Genomic DNA, 24748 nt, shown 5'->3' on the forward strand with positions numbered 1-24748 from the left:
ATGCTGCTATTATCTGCAAATCCAAGCATTGGATCTGACTGGGAATATAATGATTTAAAGTTAGTGAAATTACAACTTTACATTTTCCAACTTATCCTAAATTTGCTTACTGTTATGGCCATTAAGCAAACCACCACCATTATCACCTCCTCCAGGAGGAGCTTGAAGAGAGGGTTATTATTTATACCTCAATAGAAAATCAGGAAGTTTTAAGCATAAAACATTTATATTATCGAATAAGGATTTAAAAAGCAGCTGTGTCCAGAAAACAATATTTTCCAGTTCTTTTCCTGCTTGCTTAGAATTACATGCAGAGACCAGGCTAGTGGCAATCCGTAAGGCATTTCCACAGATTTTAGTGTGGCTGATGAATGTTTCATCATGTTGGTAATTCCCAAAAACCCAATCTAAAATACCTGCCATATCAATAGATTTACTTGATTTAAAATGCTTTACTGATGGCAAGAGACTACCTAAAGATCTGATTCAGAGAGATACATCCAGTCTCCAGTTATCCTTGAAATTATATTTCTTTCTTTTGTATTTGTGTAAGCATCTACCTACAAGGCAAAACGAGTATTGAAACTCCACAGAATTAATCTTGTATTTGTTGCAAATGTACTCTCCCTAGGAGAAGACAGCCAACTGAGACAATTGTTTATGTAATAATAAAACATAACCAACTATTTAATCATCTCAATTATTTTCCTCCCTAGAGTCTTTAGTTTTCTACAACTGGTAATTCATACAGCCATAACAAATTATGTTTATCTCATGACTTCACTTTAGTGGTACTCATTGTATTACGGCATATTGTATGTATTTATGATTATTCATCTTTCAAGGTTATTCAGTGAAACAATATATTATTCTGAAACAGAATTGATTGTTGGCTTTCAGAAGTTACTTTGATAACTATTACATTTCTAGAACAGGCCACAAAGTAATGTACTTACTTATTCTTGTTAGGACTCTAAATTAAACATGTTTATTAGTAATATAGAAAAACAAAACAGAAAAATATTCTGAGCCCAAACACAGCATTAAAGGGACATATATCTATATATATCACTTAAATATTTGTTCTACTTAAAATTGTTATAAATAAGAGAATCATATGAAAATCTGCAGAATCAGTTAATGAAAATATAAATATCATTAACAGAATATAGCATATAGTGTTTTGCATACCCTCACAAAGAGGCTTAAGGTACTGAACCAAGCAAACAAACAATACAAAGCCAAATACAACAAAAAACAACATGCCATCATTTTGGTTTCAGAACACATTGCAAGACCCAACTTTTTGCATAAGCCTTCCTTCACTAACCAAGGACTAAAGCACAGCACTCTGATGGACAGATTATAAAAATAGACTTAGTAATTTGAATGTTAGCAGATAAATAAAGGGAGGGTGAAGAGTAATGTATTTTATGGATAGAGTTAGTGCGTCCCAATTATGAGCCAGACACTTAAATGCCATGGTGATGGGCACATTAGGGATGCCTCAAGGGAGTCTTATACAGAGGCAGAATGGAACTGAAACAAGACTGTATGGTTATTAGAGAGATAACAACCCAAATTAAGTTTTGAGGCAGTTTTCAAAATTAGGTAGGGAGGATAAAAAAATAACAATGCCCAGAGAGGAAAGAGATCCACAGGGGATACTGCCACAAAGGTTTAATCACCCACTGATCTAAGGAGACAGCCAATCCTAAAGCAGTGGACAGTGTCAGAAAGCAGAAACCTACCAGGACAAGACTAATGGAGAATCTCTCAAATACTGCCAGGCTCCTCATTAGAAGTTTTAAAACCCAAGAGGACCAGCTTAAAAATGATTTCACCAGTTCACCATGCACAATTGCTCAATCCAGTGACCAGGCATGCTTGTACATTCTGTACTATCTGTAAGTGAGAGAGAACTACTGCTGGAAGCAATTCTAAGAAATTACTTTAGTTGACACAGCCTATGATTACAAAGGCTTATGTTACTGTTGCAAGATAAAAACAAAAATAAAACTAGAGATCTTCACCTGGTTCATTACTTTAAAACATGTTCAGTCAGTAAGTAAAGGCATCAAGGAAGGGAAGAAACTCCTCATAACAATTCTTAGTACCTAGCAACACTTCCGCCTACCATGGGTTAAGGATGAGAAAGATCTGACATGTCCAGCCAGCAATGTCATCTAAGCATCTCTCCAGACCAGAAGTCAGTAAGGCCCCTGGACAAGATGTGCAGAATATCAATATACTTATAATACTTTGACTTTGCTAAGAAGCTTTGTACATAAGCTAAGGAACTTACAGATAAGACAGATCCTGCAAGAACTCTGCATTATCCATCACCAGCAATTGACTCCCATCAGCTAAGGAACTAATCAAGAGCAATTCCTGACACAGAAGCTATATCCTTCAATTGCCAAAGCAACCATCCATAGTCAATCACATTAAAGGCTACCGAGAAGACCAGCATGACCAAGATAGTCAACTGACCCCAACAATAGCTAGCCTGAGTTTATTTGTGCCCCTAATCAATGGGTTTCAAGCCTAGAAGCAGCCTGAAACCAACCTGGAACATATCCAGGAACTCACTGGAGTGGAGGTGACCTGGAGCTGAAAAAAGTGAAAGTCTGAGATGGTCTGAGGGTGAGGGCAATTAGTAAGTGCTCCAGCATCAAAGGATGACTGAGGAGACTGGTAGACCTTTGCATATTTTGAAGATAGCTGGCTAACAGACGAGCTGAAAATCCCTCTTAATAGTATCACAACCACACCACTATCTTTAAATAGCCAAAATAGACACAACTAGAGAGAGTGGATCTCAAGGAAGCAAAGATGCAATAATCTGACCACAAATCACTTAAAGTCTAGTGAAGGGAGAGAGGACAGTCCAAAGGGACATGTTTATCCATTTCTCTCTCTCTACAGGCTGTGCTGGCTTGTCCTTAATGTCTTTGACTCATCAGACAGGGTGTTCCCTATACTATCTACATTTTTTGTAAAAGTTAAATCCTTAAAGCAGTTGATGTTAACTCCTTAAAACTCTTTATAGGTTCTATTTCTAGAATATTTTGTAATTCTACAAAAAAATTAATAAAAATGAATCCATCGTAGGTCCATTGTAAGTACTTACCAAATGTATCAAGTATATCTGTAATTAGAACAAATTTACTTGGATAAAACTGGATTACTGTTGTGTCCGAAAGAAGTTTAGAACACTAGAAAAGAAAGAAAAAAGGAACAAAGCTTTACCAGGAGGATACAAAATTCTGTTTACCCAATTTAAAGGTAGTCAGTGATGGAATTAGCAAAGGAGAGTGCCATATAAAAATCCCTAGAGACTTTGGAATCGTTTGACAGAACACTGCAAGATACCTGCTGTGACAGATATCGCAATCACATGCAGCATCTTTGAGGATGACATTGTATTAAGTTTTTGAATGGTTTATGTATCATTGTGGGTCAGTGATTGAATGCAACTCAGCAGGGGTGAGTTACCACAGCTCCTCCAGGAACTAAACAGTTGGGGCAGAAGGAGAGATTAAGGTGAATCATCAGGCACACCTGCAGCAGGGTACCATCCCTTGGGAAGATTGGCATATACTGGTTCAGACTGGGTTTTCCAAAGACCGTCAGGTAATGAAAGGACATTGGTATAAAAGGAGATGAGTTTAAACTGACACAGGACCTTCTTTCTGATTCAGCAAATGGACAGGACCTTCCCTCTAAGGGAGACCCCAACCATTGCAGAAGTGTTGGAAAGACTTTGGCCTACTCTGACCCTACAAGGTCAAACCTACAAGGTCAAACCTGAAAGTTTCCTGCAGTCTTTTAAATTTATCACATAGCTCATTTGCGCTATATTTCCAAGAGAATTTTAGTGAATAATACTTAGTTGCTTTCCCAGTAATTCTTTGTTATCTCTTCTATGCGTACCAAAAACAAAACAAAACTATCACACACACAGACTCACATACCCAACAGTGAACCCACAAGCACAGACCTTCCTCCCTTTATGGCACTGTGCACCCCCCATGGGCACTCAGGATACTCCCTCGAAGCAAGTACTGCAACTGTACAAGCTGTTGCATGGAGTTGTGGAAGGCAAGGCTCTGTGTGTACTTTTCCATTTCCCTAACAAGGTTCTCTCACAATCTGGCCCTAAATCAAGCTACTTCTAGTGTTGTGATGCGGCTGGGTTTTTGCCCCCTATTGACAAATGTTTAATTCTGGGAATAAAGTATGCCCCCGCCATTTAGTATGCTCATAATGTTGTACTCTTATTAGGAAACTGTTTACCTCTGCAGTAAGAGGGAGTAGTAATATGTTTAAGAGTATCTCAAATTCAGAGTGATCCAGCAATAGTGAAGCTCCAGTAAAGGTATTCCCTCATTCACACTCTTTTCTAAATATCAATTTATTGCATTTCTGTTTCCTCCATCTCTTACCACAGGAACTGGTATAATATTTCAGTAACTGAAATATAGATGTAATTAATGCCCAGGCCTAGAATCAGGTAGGGATTAGAATTTTCATGGAGAATGAGGGTTCCTATGGGTGAGAAGTAGTTATGCATATAATATTAAACTTTTCTTATGACATTACCCAGGGACCACTGAGAGTTGTTTTTTGGGGGTAGGTGGGTTAAGTAAATCACAAGATGGGAACATCCTCAATTTTGGTATCATTCTAAGAAACATGGTCTGACACAGAACCATGTCTTAGGATCTTCCTTTGACTTCCTCTGAAAATCCTTTTGTGATATTATATACACAGAAATCCCACAGGTACTACATTTATATTCTGTGTTTTCCTCTCAACAAAGGCATTGTAATATGGTATTGTATTTTCTTGTGATAAAATACTATTAGGTCACCACACTTTTCATGACAATTTGCTTTTTTTAATAATATTGCTAATTCCCTGGTGCTACTAAAAGGCATAATCATCCAAATTCAAAGATCATTTTCTTAACTCTATTCACTCCTGATTTATGTTTCATTTCCTTTGTAAACTTTACCAGCATTTCCAACTTAAACAGCTTTCCAAAGGGGATCCGCTACTGGAAAAACAACCCTGACTTTATGTAACCTTTCCGGATGACTATTAACATTACATCAGTGTCTCAGTTTCTAAGGTTGTTGCAACTTCACTGCACTCTGCCTCTGGCCTCATTTAAAGGCAAATTCATACAAGTTTTAACATTCAGTTGTCCTATTTCTTAACACGTGCCATCCCCCACAAAAGAGTAATTTACAAATTAATACAGCTTAAACATCACTAGAGAATCTTTGAACTGTTTCTGTGCTTAATCAGATTATTCAATTACTTTACTAAACCAGGATAATGCAGAAAACAGCAGTTTACGCTAGCCATCGTTCCATTATTTTGTTGGGGGGGGGGGGGAAATCAGTGGCCAATAAAAATTTAACAACATTGGTTTTACTGACTCTATTGTACGGTTTAACAGCCTTTTATCCACTTCTCCCACAAGCACCTTCACGCTTTCTCCCATGTTACCCCTTATACCTACGAATCCCCTTTTCCTCCCCAATCAAAATCCCCACCTTATCGTGTATAAGACTCACTTCCAAGCCGTGATTACTACTACTGATGGTCTTATTACACATACGAATTGTGCACTCAGCCAGCCTAATCTAAACTTGCTTGTATTAAGGGTTTCCCTGTCCTTTCTTCTCTCTCCATATCCCATCTGTCACACCAACCTGTTGCATCTTGTTTGTAAGACTGTAATCTGGCTGAGGCTTAACCTGTCTCTTGCTATATGTCTGGACAGAACCTAGCACAATGGCACCAGACCTGGCTGGGGCCTCTAAGTGCTACCGTAGTACAACTAACATTTTAAAACAAAATAATGGAAAAATAAGTCTAGGAGAAGCAGTACTGTTAATTTATTAGATTTTCAGTCTAGGCAGGCAGACGGCAAATTTTAACTGTGACTTGATCCAGTGAAACCTGCTGAAACAAGTTTTCCATCTAAATGTTAATTCATTTTTCCTGACTGTACTGAAGACTTGCAAAGTAAAGGTATTTTTCACTCCTTTGAATTATTAGGTATCCAAACCAAATAGATATCAACTTTAAAGGGGAAAAAAAATCTACCTAGAAACTGATGACATGGCCAAAAGCAGGCTAAGTTATTGCCACAGGTGGACAGTAGTCTATATTTGGCATCAGTGAACACTTAGCATGGCAGCTTTCTACTCCACTTCACTCCAAGAGGTCCATCCCCTGCAAGACAACAACCTTTCAGGGAAACAATACTTGTGGCCAGTGATGACAAAAAAATGCTGAAGGATCTAACAAATTAGCATGGGCACCATACATTATAAGGAGATCAGCTGCCAGCAATATCAGTAGTCTCTGTTCCGTACCCAAAAATGAATCAAGATGGGCAAGGATAAAAGAAACCTGGTAATATATTGTCCCTTCAGTTGTGATGTTAGCTTCAGGCAACCCGCACGATCTCAGGAACTATTTTTATCCCAGGGTAAAGTTTCCCAGCTACTGCCCCCCAAACCATTTATTATTTGTAGAGGATAGTATATAACATGTGTAGAATATATCCCAATATGATACTACAGTGATGAGCCCTAGATAGAGGTTTAACTTCAACTGATGTTTGACTAATAGGAGGTCCTATAAGCTTTATTTTATTTGAAGATAGATGAATCAAAAACTAAAAAATAAATTAAAACTTTCATTGCATCAGAACAGTGTTAATGAATTAATCTAAGCAGAATTACTGCCAAAAAGACATATATTTAGAAGAAAACACTCGCTGTTTCAAATATTTTCCACATATGATCTACACTGCAAGCATCTCACACTACATGTATTTGGAATATGATATCAACTTCTTTGAATAATGTTTACTTTGTAAGTCAACAAACAGTCCTTGAAAGGAATATAGCAGCAGTTTGCCACATCCGATGAAAAAAAAAGAATTTTTACACTGGAAGTCTACTTGATGCAACTCTAAATATCTGTTGCAATGAATTTCAGGCTCCCTTTGCAGCTACTTTCAGAACTACAGACTGGGAAATAAGCATGTTCACTTCTACTAAATGAGCTCACAGCTTTTTTGTGCCAGAGCAGTGAAACAATCATAAATGTGTATTTTTTGTAAGCCAGAAATAAATATTTAATGTGATAAGCATCTTAAAGATACAGATCTATTGTTTCTAAATTATTAACACAAAGCATATGTATCAGAGAGAATATCTTAAGCATTCTTCGATCATCTAAGTATTTTGATTTCCTCAAGGAGCCTCATTTTATTTCAAACCAATTAGGCAATTTTTCATCTCTTTAATACTTGATCAACTTCCAAGACGTTATCAGTTCATAGTTAAAAAAAATGGTGAGAAACTAAACTCTTAGTAACATCTTAGTCACAAAACATCAGCTTTTGCAAAAGACATAAGTGAATTTCAATGGAGACCAGTGAACTATGTACTTCCTTTACAAAACTGATTTAAAAAAAAACAAAAAACAAAAACCCAAATGATAGAATGTCTAGAAATAAACATTTAAGAGATTCAGCCTATTCTGCATATATTTCTTCATCACTCCCCCACACTTAACTTTGCACCTTAGCATTTACAAAAAAATACATTCACAAAGGTAAAAATGTCAAATTCCCAATGGTACTAAAATGTACAACATAAAAGCATTTTCAAAGTCTCAATTTTTGGTATCAATTACGTTGATTTGTGTATTATTTTCCATATCATCTAAGCACAGTATTAGGAAAAATAAAACAAAAATAAAAAGATCACGTTAGAGGAAGATGTATGTGATCACCAATAACTTTACTGCAATTTAACTATTTACAACATTATAAATCTTAGAGAGCTAAAAAACCATATAATCATAAAAATCATATAATCCATTCCCCTTTCTAATTAAGATTATTCCGTACAATACATTTTCTTGAGTTTTGTCCAGTCTAACTTTAAGTGTTCTCAGTTATGGGGCTTTCACTACTGCCTCTGAGAGACTTAAACCCTGATCCAACAAAGCATTTGAGTGCATGCTTAACTTTAAGTACAATTTCAGTGGCACTATCAAAATGAGATCTCTCGAGCACGTTAAGTGCATGCCTGGATCAGCACCGTGGGCTAGGGAGTCATCATGACATTCATACTACTTTATTAGTAGCAGCTAGCTCTCCAACTACTTAGGGCCAGAATAAGCTGGTAATCATATAGCAAAGAGTTTTACACACTTTATGCCTACCCTCAGAATTCTGAGCATGGTGGAGGGGTCCACAGCAATCTTATAGCTAGAGTAACATTCACTCATCTTTTTGTTTTCTAAATAAACAAAACTCATTATTTTTGTATAACACACGCATAGTTAAACTGACCTGGATAACTATTTTTAGAGCTTTTACTTTCTGATCAGAGGCCCAGGCATCCTTCAGTGACTGATTGAGGTCTTCAATCCGATTCATGTAATCTTGCTGAGTCAAATTCAACAGCTCTTTTTGTGAACCCTGACAAGAAAAAACAGCAGCATTTAATAAAGAGGCAACCAACAAAAAGAAGATACCTATTACTTAGCCAATCTATTAACCTTAAACCTAACATTTCCTAATTTGAGATTCATCAGCAAGGTTGGAACCTTAAGATCCACTGCACAGGCTCTGCCACTTGAGCTAACATGCCGTCTACGCTACAAACTTTTGCCAATGCAAGTTAAATCAGCATAGAGCTGCCGCAGTTGGTATATCACTTGTACACTTGCCTACTTGGTTCCTTGCATCAGTGCTGCACATACGCACCTGGAGTGCTTGTGTCAAAGCACAGTACGATGAACCATGGATAGGTATCCCAGTGTGCAACTCACCACCGTCCAGTGCACTCTCTTAAGAAGTTTTGGCAATGCATAATGGAGCAGAAACAAGTCACACAGAGGTGACTGGGAGCAAGGGATTAACTTCCCAGGATTCAACTTTCCCCATCCCCAAATTTTCATGCCTTTTAAAAAAAATCCCATGAACCCACAAAGCCCTCCTTGCTGTCCACCATCTCTGACAGAAGCATGGAGCCTGCCTAACTGTGACCTATTGTCATGAGAGTTGCAAGCATAGGATGCACTATCCTGAGGTATCTGCAGAGCTGGAAAAAGAACTGAATCAGCAAGGAGCATGACAATTTCTTGGAGGATAGATTGCTGTGGAACAAAACAAGGACCAATTCAAGGTTGCAAATGGCATTCACGGAGCAGCTACAGGTAGCAGAGTGCCGAATCTAGGCCCAAGAAATGATTGGTGGGATTGTACTGTAATGCACGCTTGGGATGATGAGCAGTGGCTGCAGTACTTTCAGATGAGAAGGGGAGCATTCCCTGATCTGTGTGCCGCACTTACCCCAGTACTCCAGGGCAGGGACACCAAAATGAGAGCTGCACTGACGCTGGAGAAGTGATGGGCGATAGTGCTCTGGCAACTTGCAATACCAGATTGCTACCAGTCAGCGGGAAAGCATTTTGGAGTTGGAAAATTAACCATGCAAGTCATGGAAAATTAGTCATGCAAGTGTGCAGTGCCATTGTCTCATGCTATGCAGGACTGTGACTCTTGGCAACGTGCAGGACATAGTGGATAGATCTCCAGCAATGGGCATCCCCAGCTGCTGTGGAGCAATAGACAGCACTCATATACATACATTATATATTCTTGCACCAGACCACCTTGCCACAAAGTAAATCAACAGAAATGGCTAATATTCTGTGGTTATGCAAGCACTGGTGGATCATGGGAGATGCTTCACTAACATCAGCGCTGGGTGGTCAGAGAAGGTGCATGGTGCTCACATCTTTAAGAACACAGGACTATTCAAAAAGTTACCTGCAGGTACTTTCTTTCCAGACCAGCAGATTACCACTGGCAAAGTTGAAATGCCAATAGTGATCCTGGGGGACCAGGCCTACCCTCTGCTCTCCAGCTCACGAAGCTGTACACCAGCCACCTCAACAGCACCAAGGAAAGATTCAACTACCAGCTCAGCAGGTTCTGAGCTTTTGGTAGATTGAATGAATATTGGCGTTGTTTACTCACAGCACGGTCTTAGTGACAAAAAACCCCCAGTGGTTATAGATGCCTGCTGTGTCCTGTATAACATCTGTGAAGCAAGGGAGAAAACTTGCCAGCAGTATGAAGGGCAGAGATCCATCAGCTGTTTGTTGAGTTTGAACAGCCAGACACAAGGACTATTAGAAGAGCTCAATGTGAAGCTATACATACAGCTAAGGGAGGCTTTGAAAGAGCACTTTAACAATGAGCCACTGTAACGTTATGGTGTATTGTTCTCTCCCTGATCCTGCTGTTTTGGGGCCTGTTAGGAATTATGTGGCACTTCGTGTACATCTATGAATAAACGGTGTCAATGCACCTATTAATTTTGTGGTGTTTGTTGTACATTTATGATTACTACACTGGTGGGGTTGTTTTTACTGATCCAATGAGTTGTGTCATACTATACAACAAGTGGGTGCTTTCAGTACCACCAGGCATTCTGCAGCATATGTTGAGAATTAATAAAGATAAATAATTTTCCAAACAACAGATTTTTATTATGTAACAAAACACACTGCAAAAAAAAATTCTGTGCAAATTAAATGCAAATACATTAAAACCTTCATACATTTATGGAACAGCACTTAAAGAAGTGGAAAGTGCATTCATGTCCATTTTACCTACACATACATCAACCATGGCTCTCAGGTCACTGTATGTGAAGTCTTTAAACTTCCCCAGGGTGGAGTGGCAAGGTAGGGATGCAGCCCCTGATGCTGCATGGAATATTGGGGCGGGAGGTGTAGGGAAGATGCTGTAATGGAATTATCTGTGGACTGCAAAGGGAGGCAAGCCCATGACTGTTGAATCTGTAGTTCCACAAGAGTCTGCAGCACCTGTGTTGGCTGCCGGAGATGCCCCATTATGTCCTGATGCATCTCCCTCTCCTTTTTCTGCACCTTTCTCCTGTCTGCTCTTTCCTTCTCCACACAGTCTGCAATATTCACCCTCCAGACCCTCTGCTAAGGATCTGGATCAGCACTGGATCTCACTGTACACATCACCATGAGTCCTCTTCCTTCTCCTCCTTGCCTGGTGCAGGTGTTCCATGGGTGTGGAGGGGCAACCCCTCAAGGTTGCAACTGCTGCAGCTACAGGTAAAACACCCAGAGGTACCATAGTCGGTACAGTCACAATGGAAAGTGAAAGTTACGATTCAGAACCCCCCTCCCTTGCTCCCCTAAAGTTTTAAACAAGACATGCTTATTGACACTTTTGCTTCAGAGTGCTTGTGGATGGCCCAACTCACAGCAGCAGCCATGATGAGTTTGACCTGGCAGGGACAAGGGAAATGAGGAGAGAATTGCTCAAGTGCATGAAATTACGAGAACCAGGCAAGGTCACTGAATATTGGCACCGTCTTCCCACAGGCCACGGTGATTTTAGCTGATATCTCACTCGTGAGCATGACAAAGGCACAGAGAATACAGCTGCTGCTGGAGTCCTGAAGTCACAGAGGCCCATATGCTGCTAGCCTGTTTATAGCAATGGTGCCTGCCGAAGTTATTGCCAACTGGCATGGGAAAGTGTCCTACTGCAGAGGAAGAAATAAGGCTGCCATCCTTAGAAACTTTCTGGAGAGGATTGCAGAGTACCTCCATGAAAGTTTTGTCAAGATGGCTCAGGAGGATTCGAGGGATATCCCTGTGTACATACACAAACTGCTCCACATTTCCCCCTCCCCCTCGACCCCACCTAACTCTACAGGGGAATGAAAAGCAGATAACTTACTTTTACCAGAAGAGGTAGTAGTACAACAAGGAGAAGTAAAGTTAACAAAAAGTCAATAGCAGTGTCCTGTTAAGCTGGGGGCACCATCAGTACATCATAATAATAAGAAATACAATTACATACTTACCCTGAGGTTCTTTCCCCTCCATCGGGCTCACCCGTACTCACTGGAGTGCGGTAGAGTATCAGACAGGTCCTGACTTGTGACATAGCGGGATCCCCTGATAGCATGTCCCTCCTCCTCGCTGTTCTCGCCACGGGCCTGCGACTCAGGCGCTTCAGAGGTTGCAGGCAAGGTGCTGGTGGGGTCTCCAACACATATGACCTGCAACTCTTTGTAAAATCAGCAGGTCTCTGGCTTGGCACCAGATCAACTGTTAGCCTCCCTGGCCTTCTGGTATGTCTGCTGGAATTCCTTCGCTTTCACATGGCGCTGCTTCAGATCCCTGTCATACCCCGTCTTCTGCATTCCTCACGCAATCTGCTCATAGATGTCCACATTTCTACAGCTGGTCTGTAGCTGTGCCTGCACAGCCTCTTGTTCCCACAGGCTAAGGAGATCCAGCATTGCCGGTCTACTCCAGGCCAGACTGTGTCTTGAGCATGTATCTGGCATGTTCAGCTGGGCAGCAGCACCCAACAGTGGAGAGTGCAAGGTGTGCTCATAAGCTGGGCAATCAAGAAAAGGCACTTAAAACCCTGTGAATTTTTGAAAGTGTGTGTTGTGGGGGGAAGGAGGAGGAAGAGTTTCTGGTCTCCATGACCCCTGGACAGCGCAGTTTGTGACCAGAGCACTCAGTGTTGGGCATTGGGGGACAGCGGCTGGAGGGTATCACAGATATTTGCTGACAAGAGAGGAAGGGTGAGACTTAGGAATCGTGGGTTCCATTCTAGGCTCTGGAGGGCTCTCTAGTGGGCATAGAACCTCACACTACATAGTTTTAGGCTGACATTTAAAAAAAAAAAATCAGCATTAGGCAGAAAAACAGCATAGGAAATATTACCCCTAATTAATTCTTAAAGTTTGGCAGTTACAAACAACTGAAAACTGCATGTTATAATGGGAAATGAGGAACCTTAATAATAGGCTGAGCTACCAGCCCCTCCCCTATAATAACTGTGTTTTTAATCCCACCATTTTAGTAGGATGCAACAGAACAACACATGCAAGTTGCTTGCTTTGTTGTAGCAACTCACTAAACAAATGTAGCCCAAGCTGCAGAGATCAGAGCCAGATATGAACTTCCTCTAAATCCAGGGAGGGGAGATACTGAGTCTTGGGCTTTGGTTTAGGCCCATAGAACATTTCTTCCTGTACATATTCCCAGCATTTATGGGACTATTCCTGGTGACATCAGCAATGCTGGTGTAGAAACAAAGGTAAATAAAGCAGTTGTGCTGGCTCCGACACTGGAAACATTACTATACAATATTTGCCAAAAGAACAGAGAAAAATCGGGAGGCGAGATTCTGCTTCTACTGAAAAGGGCAAACACAATGAAAGCTGAAATAGATACATAATGTACTTGACAGTGCGCTTTTAAACCTTATACTCTTTATATTAACCAAATACCTTTAAAATATAAATCAGAGCTCAAAGAACACAAGCATCAGACTGACCCTCATGCTGTTAAGCCATTTTTTCTAATGCAGTGGTTTTCAAATTTTTTTTTTTCACGGACCACTTCAAAATTGCTGAGGGTCTCGGCGGACCACTTAATGACCTTGCCAAATGTTGTTTGTACCGTCAGCTAACTATTGTAAAGCATTTTGGATAAAGAGCTATATATTTAAAAAAAAACACTTAATAAACGTTTCTTTGTTCTACAAATAAAAGCACACAACTCTCATTTTAATATCAGTAGTCCTACCTTTCTAATGTGATGGATATGCCCTCTCCCCCCTACCGCGGCAGCCACCAAGCTGGGGCTGGAAAGTTGGGGGAGTCTCCTCTGCTGCAGCTGCCTCCGAGCTGGGGCTGGGAAGGAAAGGGGATATCTCCCCCGCCACAACAGCCAGAGCTGAGGCTGGGACAGAGGGCCATCTCTCCCTGGCAGCCACAGCCCTGGAGCTGGGGAAAGTCGCCTTTTTCTCTTGCCACGGCAGCCCTGCACATCCCAAATTCCCCCCCAAGACCACCACCTCACCTTACACGTGCGTCTTCTCCAGGATCCATGCACCTAATTAGTGAAGCCATGCCTGCACGGCTCCACTAATTAGGTGGGTAGCCCTTCATTCTCTCACGTGCGGCCGCCCAACCGTGCACGTTAGAGAGAACTATCTGCGGACCACCTGAATGGAGCTCCCACGGACCACAGTTTGAGAACCTCTACTCTAATGACAAAACCTCATAAAAATTTAAAGGAATACAGAATTTCATTGACTGCTATTAAGTTGTAGCAGCTGCAGAAATAAAGTGTCCTTTGGTTACTTTCAGGTCAAGTACAACAACAGGCCTGAGTTCCTCTAACCCTCCAATTCCTTTTCATATGAACACCATTCTATATCGTAAGGCTGTTTACGAACAAAGTGTGTTGCAGAATGGTGTGCAGACCTAGGGCAAAAAGTTATTGCAAAGCTCCCAGCTACTAATTTGTGAAAAATAAAGAGCAAGACTCAAACATAGTCATATCAGAACTACAGCAGGTCACTGTAAAGGATGTAGCAGGAATGACTACCAGGAAAATAAATTGACAAATGGCGTGATGAATTGCAGAAGCAACCACTATTTTGTGAGTGAATACGTTATATATTATTGAGATACACTTATTGTTCCACTAATAGAATCTAATCTGCAGATATTTAAGTAGATGTTACTTTTGACACATGATCCCTTCATGCTGAATTTATAAAATGAACACAATACTGTGTTAATCATGAGATCCAAGTTGAAGTTAGCCATAAAAGACATGGAGGCACTGAAGCTGAATTGGCACCAATTCAGTAAGGTACGCAAGCATGTCAATGGCCTTTCTGATTTCAATGGGACTAAAGTAGCTAAACATATGCGTATTAAGTGCCTGGCTGAATCAGTGCCTTACTTAGGAGAGATGTCAGTCTCTGCAACAAAAGACAGAATAAAAAGATTAAAAGTTGGTAGAGCCTACCAGACACCAGGGGGCTTAAATACAGCAGCTATAGGAGATAAATGATATGGATGTCAGCCCAGTGACTCTCCTTTTGGAGATACTTTTGGGGTACTGGTTGTCAATGAGCTAAAAATTTAGGCCCCAATTCTACACAGACACACACACACACTTTCAATGGGACTACTCAAGTGCATGAAGTTAAACACTGCATAAGAGTTTGCAGAATCAGGGCTTTTAGGGATAAGCCAGAAAGTTTCTTAAATAGCTTTCATCTCACACAACTAATCTTTTTTCTCTTAAAGTAGAAATGTTTCCTGGACAGTTTGCTCACCTCTTCAAGGTCATCCAGCTCTTCTAGCCTTGTTCGCACCTTCTCAGAAACTGCTGAGCCAGGCGTCGTAGCTTTTCCTGTAGGTAATTATATCTTTGAGTTTAACATTTTCAAATTCTTAAACTATTAAAAAAAAAAAAAAAAAAAAGACTTGAGGGGAAGAATCAGATTTAAATAAGCTAACAGTATCCAAGACCAAAACAGTGATTCAACCACCTAAAGGCAGCTATTCAGCTGCTAGCATGAGAGACTCCGAGCCTGATTTTCAAACAAGACCTCCATTCCTGCAGGCACACAATGAATGTTGCCAAAGATTCATTCATCTTTTTCTCCAAACATTTCGTAGTGGGCACAGAATAGCAACTGCAGAAAGCGAAGCCTGATTTGAGAAAAAAAAAAAAAACCCAAACAAAACCAGACTCTAGATTTTTTATTCAGGTTCTTTGGGTAAGACTCTGGAGCCCTGTATTTCAAGATTCCACTTGCTATGGAAGGTTCTTTACTACTTCGCCTCGCATTCTTAACAGTTTTTCCCATTAACAATACAATTAAAACATTGCGTTAAAAATTAAGATTTTGGTGTCATACTAAACAGCCAGTATAATACTGGAATCCGCTCCTTCAATGCTTCTCTCTCAGCCAGGCTGAGAGAATTGTTGGACAGCTTTGCAAAGCACTTCCTTCTATTTCCCCTCTTGTTCCCTTCAAGCAAGCAAGTGGGAAAATTAATAAAGACAAGCCAAATACCAAAATAATCTTGCAATTTTGGGAGATTTGGAGGAATAGTAACAGCCCAGATGTTTTTTAAAGCTGCAATGTAAATTACAGGAGTTGTAGTTTCTTTCAATTACACATAATAATGCACCCAGCAGCCACTAGATGGAGCAAGATAAATATTATTTTTCTTGAATTTGCAAAAATCCAGTGGGACTCATGAGCAACAGCAGTGAATCAGCTCACAGTTGGAGAAAGAAAGCTTTAATCTGAATGCATGTTTTCACCAAAGGTCTGTCATTTGCTCTCTCCTTAAAATAATAGTCCCATGGCACTTGATATAGAGAAACTACTCACCTTTTTCAGAACTCATATACAGATTCTGCAGAGAAACAACAGCATTTTAGAAAGCATGTATTTACAAACTACTTACTTATTTATAAATGATTTAAGAAAGTGTGGATTGATTATTTTCAGTGCTGCTATTTATTCTATAAATTAATGGAGATATAAAGTGTGATTGTAAGCTTTTCGTGGCATGAACCATGTCTCTATTTGTGTTCTAGGAAGTGGCTAGCACACTTTTGGGCTCTCTAAAAATAATCAAGTACTACAGGCCAAAGATCAGCCAGTCTTCTTTATGAATATTTAAAAGCTAGAGCTGCTGGGATGGTTTTCCACTTCATTGCAAATTAAATGTACTGAATTTGTTTACATAGAAAAGGAATAGTCACAAGGTACTCAATTACTGTAGCCTCACAGTACCCATAGTCTATTAAGGTTCTTGCACAAAATTATTAAGAAGCGCACTTACAATGGAGAGTTTTTCAGTCGTCGTGTATCTAGCAAGGATTTCACCACGTTTGCTTGACCATGGTTCAAAGTCACTTCCTACAGCCAAGCTGTCATCTTTATCACGTTTCTTTCTTGTACTATCCTAGGAGGAACACAAACAAGGTGTTCAGCTTCATGTATACCAGGAAGACAAAGAAAGGTGACCAGATATTTTAAGACCTACTGTGTTTCATGTGTTACTGATCCTTGCACAGATTTACAACATTAAAAAACACAAACATTACCAGAACTGCTAAAGCAAAAGAAAACAGGTAAATGAAATTCTCTGATTAGTTAATATGGTACTTTCTATACTGAAACAGCTCTTGCAAGAGCACAAAGAATCAGTTCTATGCAGGTCTATTTTATTCAATCTACTTGAGATAATTAACCTTGAGCTTTACCGTGTTAGCTGCAGTAGTCACTGGATCTGCTGTTGCTGCGAACAATGACAAGGGATCAGTACCGTCCAACACACTGCTTAGTGGGTCTATCATTGAACTGGAAGAAGAGGAGGAGGTAGAGGAAGTACTTCCTTTCCGACCCATTTTCTTGGTCTTGGATTCAGTAACCTGAAGGAGAAGTTGAACTGTAAAATGAAATGATCTACTTCCACTTTAATAACTTACTAGAGCACAAAGAAAAGGAGTACTTGTGGCACCTTAGAGACTAACCAATTTATTTGAGCATCAGCTTTCGTGAGCTACAGCTCACTTCATCGGATGCATACTGTGGAAAGTTTAGAAGATCTTATTATATACACACGAAGCATGAAAAAATACCTCCTCCTATCCCACTCTCCTGCTGGTAATAGCTTATCTAAAGCGATCACTCTCCTTACAATGTGTATGATAATCAAGTTGGGCCATTTCCATCATACACATTGTAAGGAGAGTGATCACTTTAGATAAGCTATTACCAGCAGGAGAGTGGGATAGGAGGAGGTATTTTTTCATGCTTCGTGTGTATATAATAAGATCTTCTAAACTTTCCACAGTATGCATCCGATGAAGTGAGCTGTAGCTCACGAAAGCTGATGCTCAAATAAATTGGTTAGTCTCTAAGGTGCCACAAGTACTCCTTTTCTTTTTGCGAATACAGACTAACACGGCTGTTACTCTGAAACCTGTCATTACTAGAGCACAGATTCTCCAAATAGCACATTTTTTCTCTCTGCTAGGAGTCCCTCAGCTATAATACTGGTACTTAGAGATTCTTTTACCATTTTTATTTCTATTTTCTGCAGCAAAAGGCTCTTTCTCCCCCACCTGTTCTTTGCTTCCTCCTCCCACTCTTGTTTTTATCCCTTCTTTCATGATACTCCTTTAGCTTCAAACAGCCTACCACTTCCTGTGCACCAAATACCCTTCCTTTTGTCTTTCAAATCCACCCTTGAAGACTGCTCCTTTCAAGAAGCTTTCCTATGCAGATCTCCCTACTGACCTTCCAGAGTCTGAACTGCTGCCCATGTATCATAGTTACCAGAGTTAAACTAACCTCTTTGAAGCAGGGACCTTGCCTCTTATGTGTTTTGTAGAGCCCCATGCATGCTTGCAATATTTCATAGAGTGTTTTTAAAACCACAGCTGGTTTAGAGGTAACCCAAAAACAACAAGTGCTACATTGAGCAGTTAGGCAGGTTACTGGTAATGTGATGAGTTGGTCCCAATCTGGTCTTTTTATATATGATGAAACATTTCATAAGTAACCAAGAAGCTGTGCGGGATTTGAGCTGTTCTGAATAGTAAGAGACGTTTTCTGGCATAACACATCAAGACTTTCAGTACTGTGTAAATAGCAACATAAACTCCTAGTACTATAGAAATGGTGGGAACTGCAAGCAGCTGGAGCATCCAAAACGTAGTTCACTGTTACTGCCAGTGACTTTAAAACCAAAACTTTTCTTCTAACAAATTCAACAGAAAATCAGAACTGCCTCTAGTTGCCAGCAGGAAACAGTAGTTTTCACTTTACAGTGATGTTATTTGCAAAGGCTCAAAAAGAAACTTACGGTAATGGGTTTCAGTGGATGGTAGTCCCCAAATTCCACAGGTACAGCCTCCAGTCTGCATGATTCAAACTCTGATGTGTAATTTCTAGACCTTGCATGCCTTAAAAAGCAAGAATAAATAAAAAGTTTTATAGGTGCATCACTGTATATGTACCTGAGAGACTGTAAATATGTAGTTATACATCACACTTGCATAGGTGCAGACATGTTTATACGCTTTTGGAAAGTAAATCAAATTGTATGATGTAAGGTTTCCCTTTGCATGAGAAGCTAATTTGTAAACTGACTTGACTACTTTGCTCTCTTATACTCTAAATAAAAACTTCTGGTCAGTACACTTGTGAAATGAGGTAACTGCCAGTTACTGTTCTGAATTCAAAGTACAGCAGTTGGATTCACCTCCATACCATTTAATTTAATCATCAAAAGGATCAGAATTAGCAAATAATTTACCCATTAGGTAATTTACAAAAGGAATCAATATCCAGCTGTTCCACAGTATTCACAATTAAAAGTTGCAGTGGCCAGCTGACAAGAGGAAGAAAGAACATAACCAGCAATGCAAGAACAAGAAATAAGTCATTGTACTAAAGGCTTCCATTCTTACTGAAAATATTTTATTAAGAGAAATAATTTACAGCAAACTTATATTTTACAGTTTTTATTCTTAATCCGACTTGTTAGCCTGTTGACAAAACCAGACCTTCTTCCATAAAAGAAAACGACTTGTACTTGAAGAACAACATAGATAATGCACTCCAAGTGCTTTGCCTTAAAGGCTTAGCAGCAGATATTAACTCCAGTCACAGCTTAATAGTTTTTCCTCCATTCTATTTTACTATTAATCCCAGTTTCTATTAATCGTTCACTATAATTAGAAATACAATTCATCTTTGAGGTGTGCCGTTAAAGTGGGAGAGAGAAATATAACCGGAGTTTCCATACCGAGACTGGACAGACCTATCAAGGAGAGCTAAGAGTTATATTTAAAAATACTCAAAAATATATTCTTAAATTCAGTAATACATCAAATGAAAACCCTTTAACTAGCACAATCTAGTGATCATGCATGGAACTGAGAGTAAAGATTCTTGGTTTGAGTTCCCAGCTCTGTTACTGTTTCTTTGGGGGCAAAACAGTTTCCATACATGCAAAGTGGGTATAGTTCTACTCAACTCACGGAAGCATCATGAGACTTAGAAGTGTCTATACTCAGCATTTCAGCAAACATTTTCCACCACTGGTACCATACATTCAGCTCCAACAGTAGAGCAGTGGTGATAGAGCTGGTGTAGACAGGGATCGTAGCAGCAATCAGCAAGACCTGGTTTGAAAAGGTTTTCTTTCCCTCTGCCCACTCTACCTGGAACATTTTCCTGACTGTATTTTAATTTTAGAAATATTAGGAATGCCCAACTTGCCTTCCGTTTTATTACTGAAGGACTTTTGGGAGAGCTCAAGGATGTTTACTGGAGCTCTGGTGCCTTAATTGAACCAGCAAGGGTATTGAATGAACAAAGGCTTCCTTTATCGAAAACGCTAGTCCTTAAAACTAAAAACAAAACAAACAAAAAAGCCAGATTTTCAAAAGAGCTAAGCTTCCATTTAGGCACCAAGTATTAAGTGTCATCAGCTTCCTTTGGGCACAATGTGCCTAAATAGGAACTGAGCTCATTTGAAAATCCTGCTAGTGTCTAAAAATTAATTTCCCCCCTCAACTTTCACTTTCTGGGATTTTGCAATGTCACTATTTCACTAGTTTTCTTCTCGTCATTATAGCGTGTTCTAGTCTAAAAGGAATCTGAATTTCTTAGCATAAAAAAGTAGCTGAAAGAAACAAAATATTTTAAAAGGGCAAAAACCCCAATTTCTCCCTGCCTCCCCACTTCTTCCCCTCAACTTTGCTGGTAATCTTTTTCAAAGTGAAAAAGGAATCAGACTACGTAATTATTATTTAACTGATAGACCTTTGTGGCACTCTTGCTATTGCAATTCTGTAACAAGAAATCAGAACAAAGTCATAGCTGTGCTGATCAGTGGAGAAGCTTTGAAGCCTAATTAGATACAAGCAGAGCAAGAACAAGAGTCCAGTGAAACCCACGTGCCTATTCCTTTTGTTTTCATTATCTTCGATTTCCTGCCTTTACTATACATGAGCATTTTCTTGAATTTACTATTGTTCCATGCTTCAGTGACTCTCCTTGTTCACTTGCTTCATGGGTTTATTAGAATTTGTATGAAAATATGTACCCCACACTCTCTACTGACTCCTAATTATAACATTTCTCAAAAAGAACAGGAGTACTTGTGGCACCTTAGAGACTAACAAATTTATTAGAGCATAAGCTTTCGTGGGCTACAGCCCACTTCATCGGATGCATAGAATGGAACATTATATATATACACACACACACACACACAGAAGGTGGAAGTTGCCATACAAACTGTAATAGGCTAATTAATTAAGGAGCTTTTTTTTTTCTCCTGCTGATAATAGCTCATCTTAATTAATTAGCCTCTTACAGTTTGTATGGCAACTTCCACCTTCTCTGTATGTGTGTGTATATATATATATTCTTACTATATGTTCCATTCTATGCATCCGATGAAGTGGGCTCTAGCCCACAAAAGCTTGTGCTCTAATAAATTTGTTAGTTTCTAAGGTGCCACAAGTACTCCTGTTCTTTTTGAGGATACAGACTAACACGGCTGCTACTCTGAAATACAACATTTCTATTACACTGTTATACTTACAGTTTTGTCAGCATTTCCATTACATCTCATTTATAGCGATTTCTAAAGAACATTTAAAAAAAAAAGTCCTTGACAGCTGAAGCTTGGCATAACAGCCTCAGCCTAAAGGCAATTGTATTATAACTAAATTTTAAGGCACCATTTGCTCTGTGTATGCATGTATATGAAGTGAGCTGTTTGATTCTGTAAGCATTTTTTAAAACTTACATTTACATTGTTTTAAGTGATCAAGACCGCTTGTAAGGTAATTAATATTCGGGGGAGAGCACGACTGGTTTAATATTATCTTCTATTTATTCACTGAGGAAGGAGAGAGAGAAGGTTAAACCTTCCATTCTTGGTGGAAAGCTCATGACTATGGAGCAAGCTTTCATCAGAAATCAGACTGACTGATCCAGTCTTCTGGGAAACTGTAAGGTCCATGTCCACATGCAGGCTATACCCTATAACAGGCAGGTTGCCTTGTTCTACCTGAGTCTGGCACTTAGAAGAGCAATGAGGGAAGAAAAGCAGCAACCACATCTATTGGGAAGGCACCCCTTTTATTGAAATGGATTTCTATATGTATTGCGACAATGCACCTCCTCCACCTCGGCGTGTACCGCGTTTCCCCTTCTGCTGGTGGGGGCATGGAGTAAGTCAGCCCCACTCTGGACTGTATTTATTCTCCCACTTGCGGGTTTATTTCCCAATACTTTTCTGGCAGGCCTCAGGGCCAGCCCAAGGAGTGCCCCTCCACCCAACAAAAAACACAGTTCCAACTCAAAACAAAGGGGAATGCCTTTTCCTACCACCCTGTGAGGCTTTGTTATTGGCCCTGGGGTGCCAGTCCTTCCCCTAAACAGTCTGTTACATAGCTTCCCCTGTAGGGAGGAGAGCAGCCCTCCACCCTGGAGCAGACTCTCCCTGATACCACTAGCCCTGCACTGCCCTGTCTCTCCTTTCCCTCCTTTCACCAGAGAAGGAGTTTGTAAAGGTCTCAAGGAGCCCTTAATTGGACTCGGGTGTCTCTACTGCATATTCCCCTAAGTATGTAACATTTTAACACAAGCGTTTCCTTAAAATAGCTTGTTTGCAATTTTCACAAAATAAAGTTTTGTTCGACTAATATCCAAGATTTATTTTTTGGTTTAGCTATTATCCCCAAACAATGGCCTGTAATTAAATTGCTAACAAAACCCTAATGAAATGGGCATTCGAGAAGTATTAACAGAAAAACTTCAAGAATGGATCTTAAGAGGCACCTGTGGACATATCTGACTTTAAGCCAAATACTTGATATTCTTTCCTCACTCATAATATTTACAAAGTCTCATTTTGATATTAAACTATTAAAAAAGTATGTGGGTGAGTACTATATGGAAAGTTTCAGCCTGGAATGAAATTCATTCAAGCAACAAGCTCCTTTTACTTTAAAAGAGGGCAATTTATATTTTTTAAACATCTTGAAAAGCTATTTTAATAGTGATGCAAATAGCACACTGGGTATCTTATTGTGCCCCTTCATTTCAGAAAAAGCTGTGCCTCCATCTGAAAGCTGAATAAATTCAATTTATTATTTAAAGGAACAAAAGCTTCAGGAAAGCAAGACTTCCAAAATCAGGAATTAGTTTATTTACAAGCAGCCATGCAATTTATGAGGAAGGGAAACAATTATTGCACATATTTTTCTTTATCTTGTCAAAAGAAAAAATATTTCATCATTTCCTTATCTTGCTTGCTCTAACAGAAATTGTACTATGTAGCTTATTTCCTAAGTATTTTCTTCAGTTCTGCATTCAGTTTTCCAGAAGTAAAGAAACATTTCATATTACTACAGAAGCAGAATTTGTAACCTAACATGAACCAATAGGGACATCCACTGCACTACAAGAGGAACAGAATTTTTATCTGGCTTCTTTCTCCTCCCCCCATCCCTCTCTTTCAAAAAAAAATAAATAAACATTATAAAATCCAACACAATCAAATTAGATCCAAATTCTGACTGCCCTAGATTGTTCTTGCTTATTTTTAAAGACAGTACATAAGAAAGTCTGTTCACAGGACATCTCTAACACGCTCCTGTGAAGACCTGTACAGACCTGTACACCCACAAAGCTACCTCATTATCCATCTTCAAATCCCTCCTCAAAATTCTATTTTGCCCTGATACCTACAAAAAAACCCAACAAACCTGATAATGGTTAGGCTGCCAACGTGCTGATACCACTGCCTATCATGCTGACCAACACAGGCTCACTGTTTCCTAGTACTCCCCTGTCTGCTTGCGTCCATCTGTTCTCTCTTATTTAGTTAGGGTATGTTCACACTGTTGAGGCTATACAGCCAGCATATAACCGCATCGTACAGATGCTGCCTACATGGACAGAAGGGGTTTTCTGTCAGTGTAGAAACATCATCTGATGGTAGCTACATCAACAGATGTATTCTTCCATTGACATGCCTGCATCTACACTGGTGCAAACCTACACACAGGTGTGTTTTTTTCAGTAATTTTTTTTAAAGGTTTCAACACAATGCCTTCCAGGCACCTCCATGCTACTGCTGTGATTTGGCATTTTGTAAGACCATCAAAGAAAAAACAAATATAGGGTTACAGAGAGGAAAAAGCACATGGAGCCTTTATATATCCTACATGAATCACAGAGCAACTCCTTTGGGGTTATCCCATCTTCCCACAAAAATGCAAATAAGTAACACCAATCCCACATTATTAAAACAGATCTGAATGTATCTCCCCTTCTTCAGAGGAAGGATTTTACTGTGAGGTTCAAGTATATTTTTTTAACTTCTTTCAGATAGTCTCAGTTGCAGACTTGTGATAATATAATTTCAAGGGTCTTTTCATGGGCGCATTTGAAAGAAGCACTGTCACTGAAGGAACATGTATGTATGTATGTATCCAAATTAGAAATGAACTTTCTAAAACATTGCCACAATTGAATAGCTTACTGCTATTTCATTTAGGCTTCTGGCTTCCTTTTAGACCCCTTCCAAAGCAGCAGTCCTGAACCAAGGAGGAAGTTATCGGTGTTGTTCTTGATATTTGTTTTACTGTGGAAGTCCCTTACAGCACAGAAAGCTTTGGTCAGGGCTACCGGTACAGACTGTAGGAAAGGAGGGAATTAAACTTTACAACAGCTCCACTGCATGCACCTCCGAAACAGGTGAGCTTCGCA

The 24748-nt window shown here is 39.6% G+C and overlaps 1 protein-coding gene across 4 annotated transcripts in view; it reads right to left on the reverse strand.

The window, feature by feature from the left end:
- The window catches only part of VPS35L (VPS35 endosomal protein sorting factor like), a 120323-nt gene that overhangs the window by 95138 nt on the left and 437 nt on the right, over positions 1-24748 (reverse strand). For 3 of the 4 annotated variants that reach the window (XM_073362283.2, XM_073362284.2, XM_073362282.2), the window contains exons 2-8: positions 18816-18915; positions 17209-17376; positions 16785-16907; positions 16328-16352; positions 15257-15333; positions 8393-8521; positions 3134-3218 (exon numbers count right to left, since the gene is read on the reverse strand). In XM_073362283.2, the coding sequence (XP_073218384.1) occupies positions 3134-3218; positions 8393-8521; positions 15257-15333; positions 16328-16352; positions 16785-16907; positions 17209-17376; positions 18816-18915 (707 nt within the window). The other variant, XM_073362285.2, reaches the window with a different exon arrangement.

Source organism: Lepidochelys kempii, chromosome 10 (assembly GCF_965140285.1).
Source record: "Lepidochelys kempii isolate rLepKem1 chromosome 10, rLepKem1.hap1, whole genome shotgun sequence".
Lineage (NCBI taxonomy): Eukaryota > Metazoa > Chordata > Testudines > Cheloniidae > Lepidochelys > Lepidochelys kempii.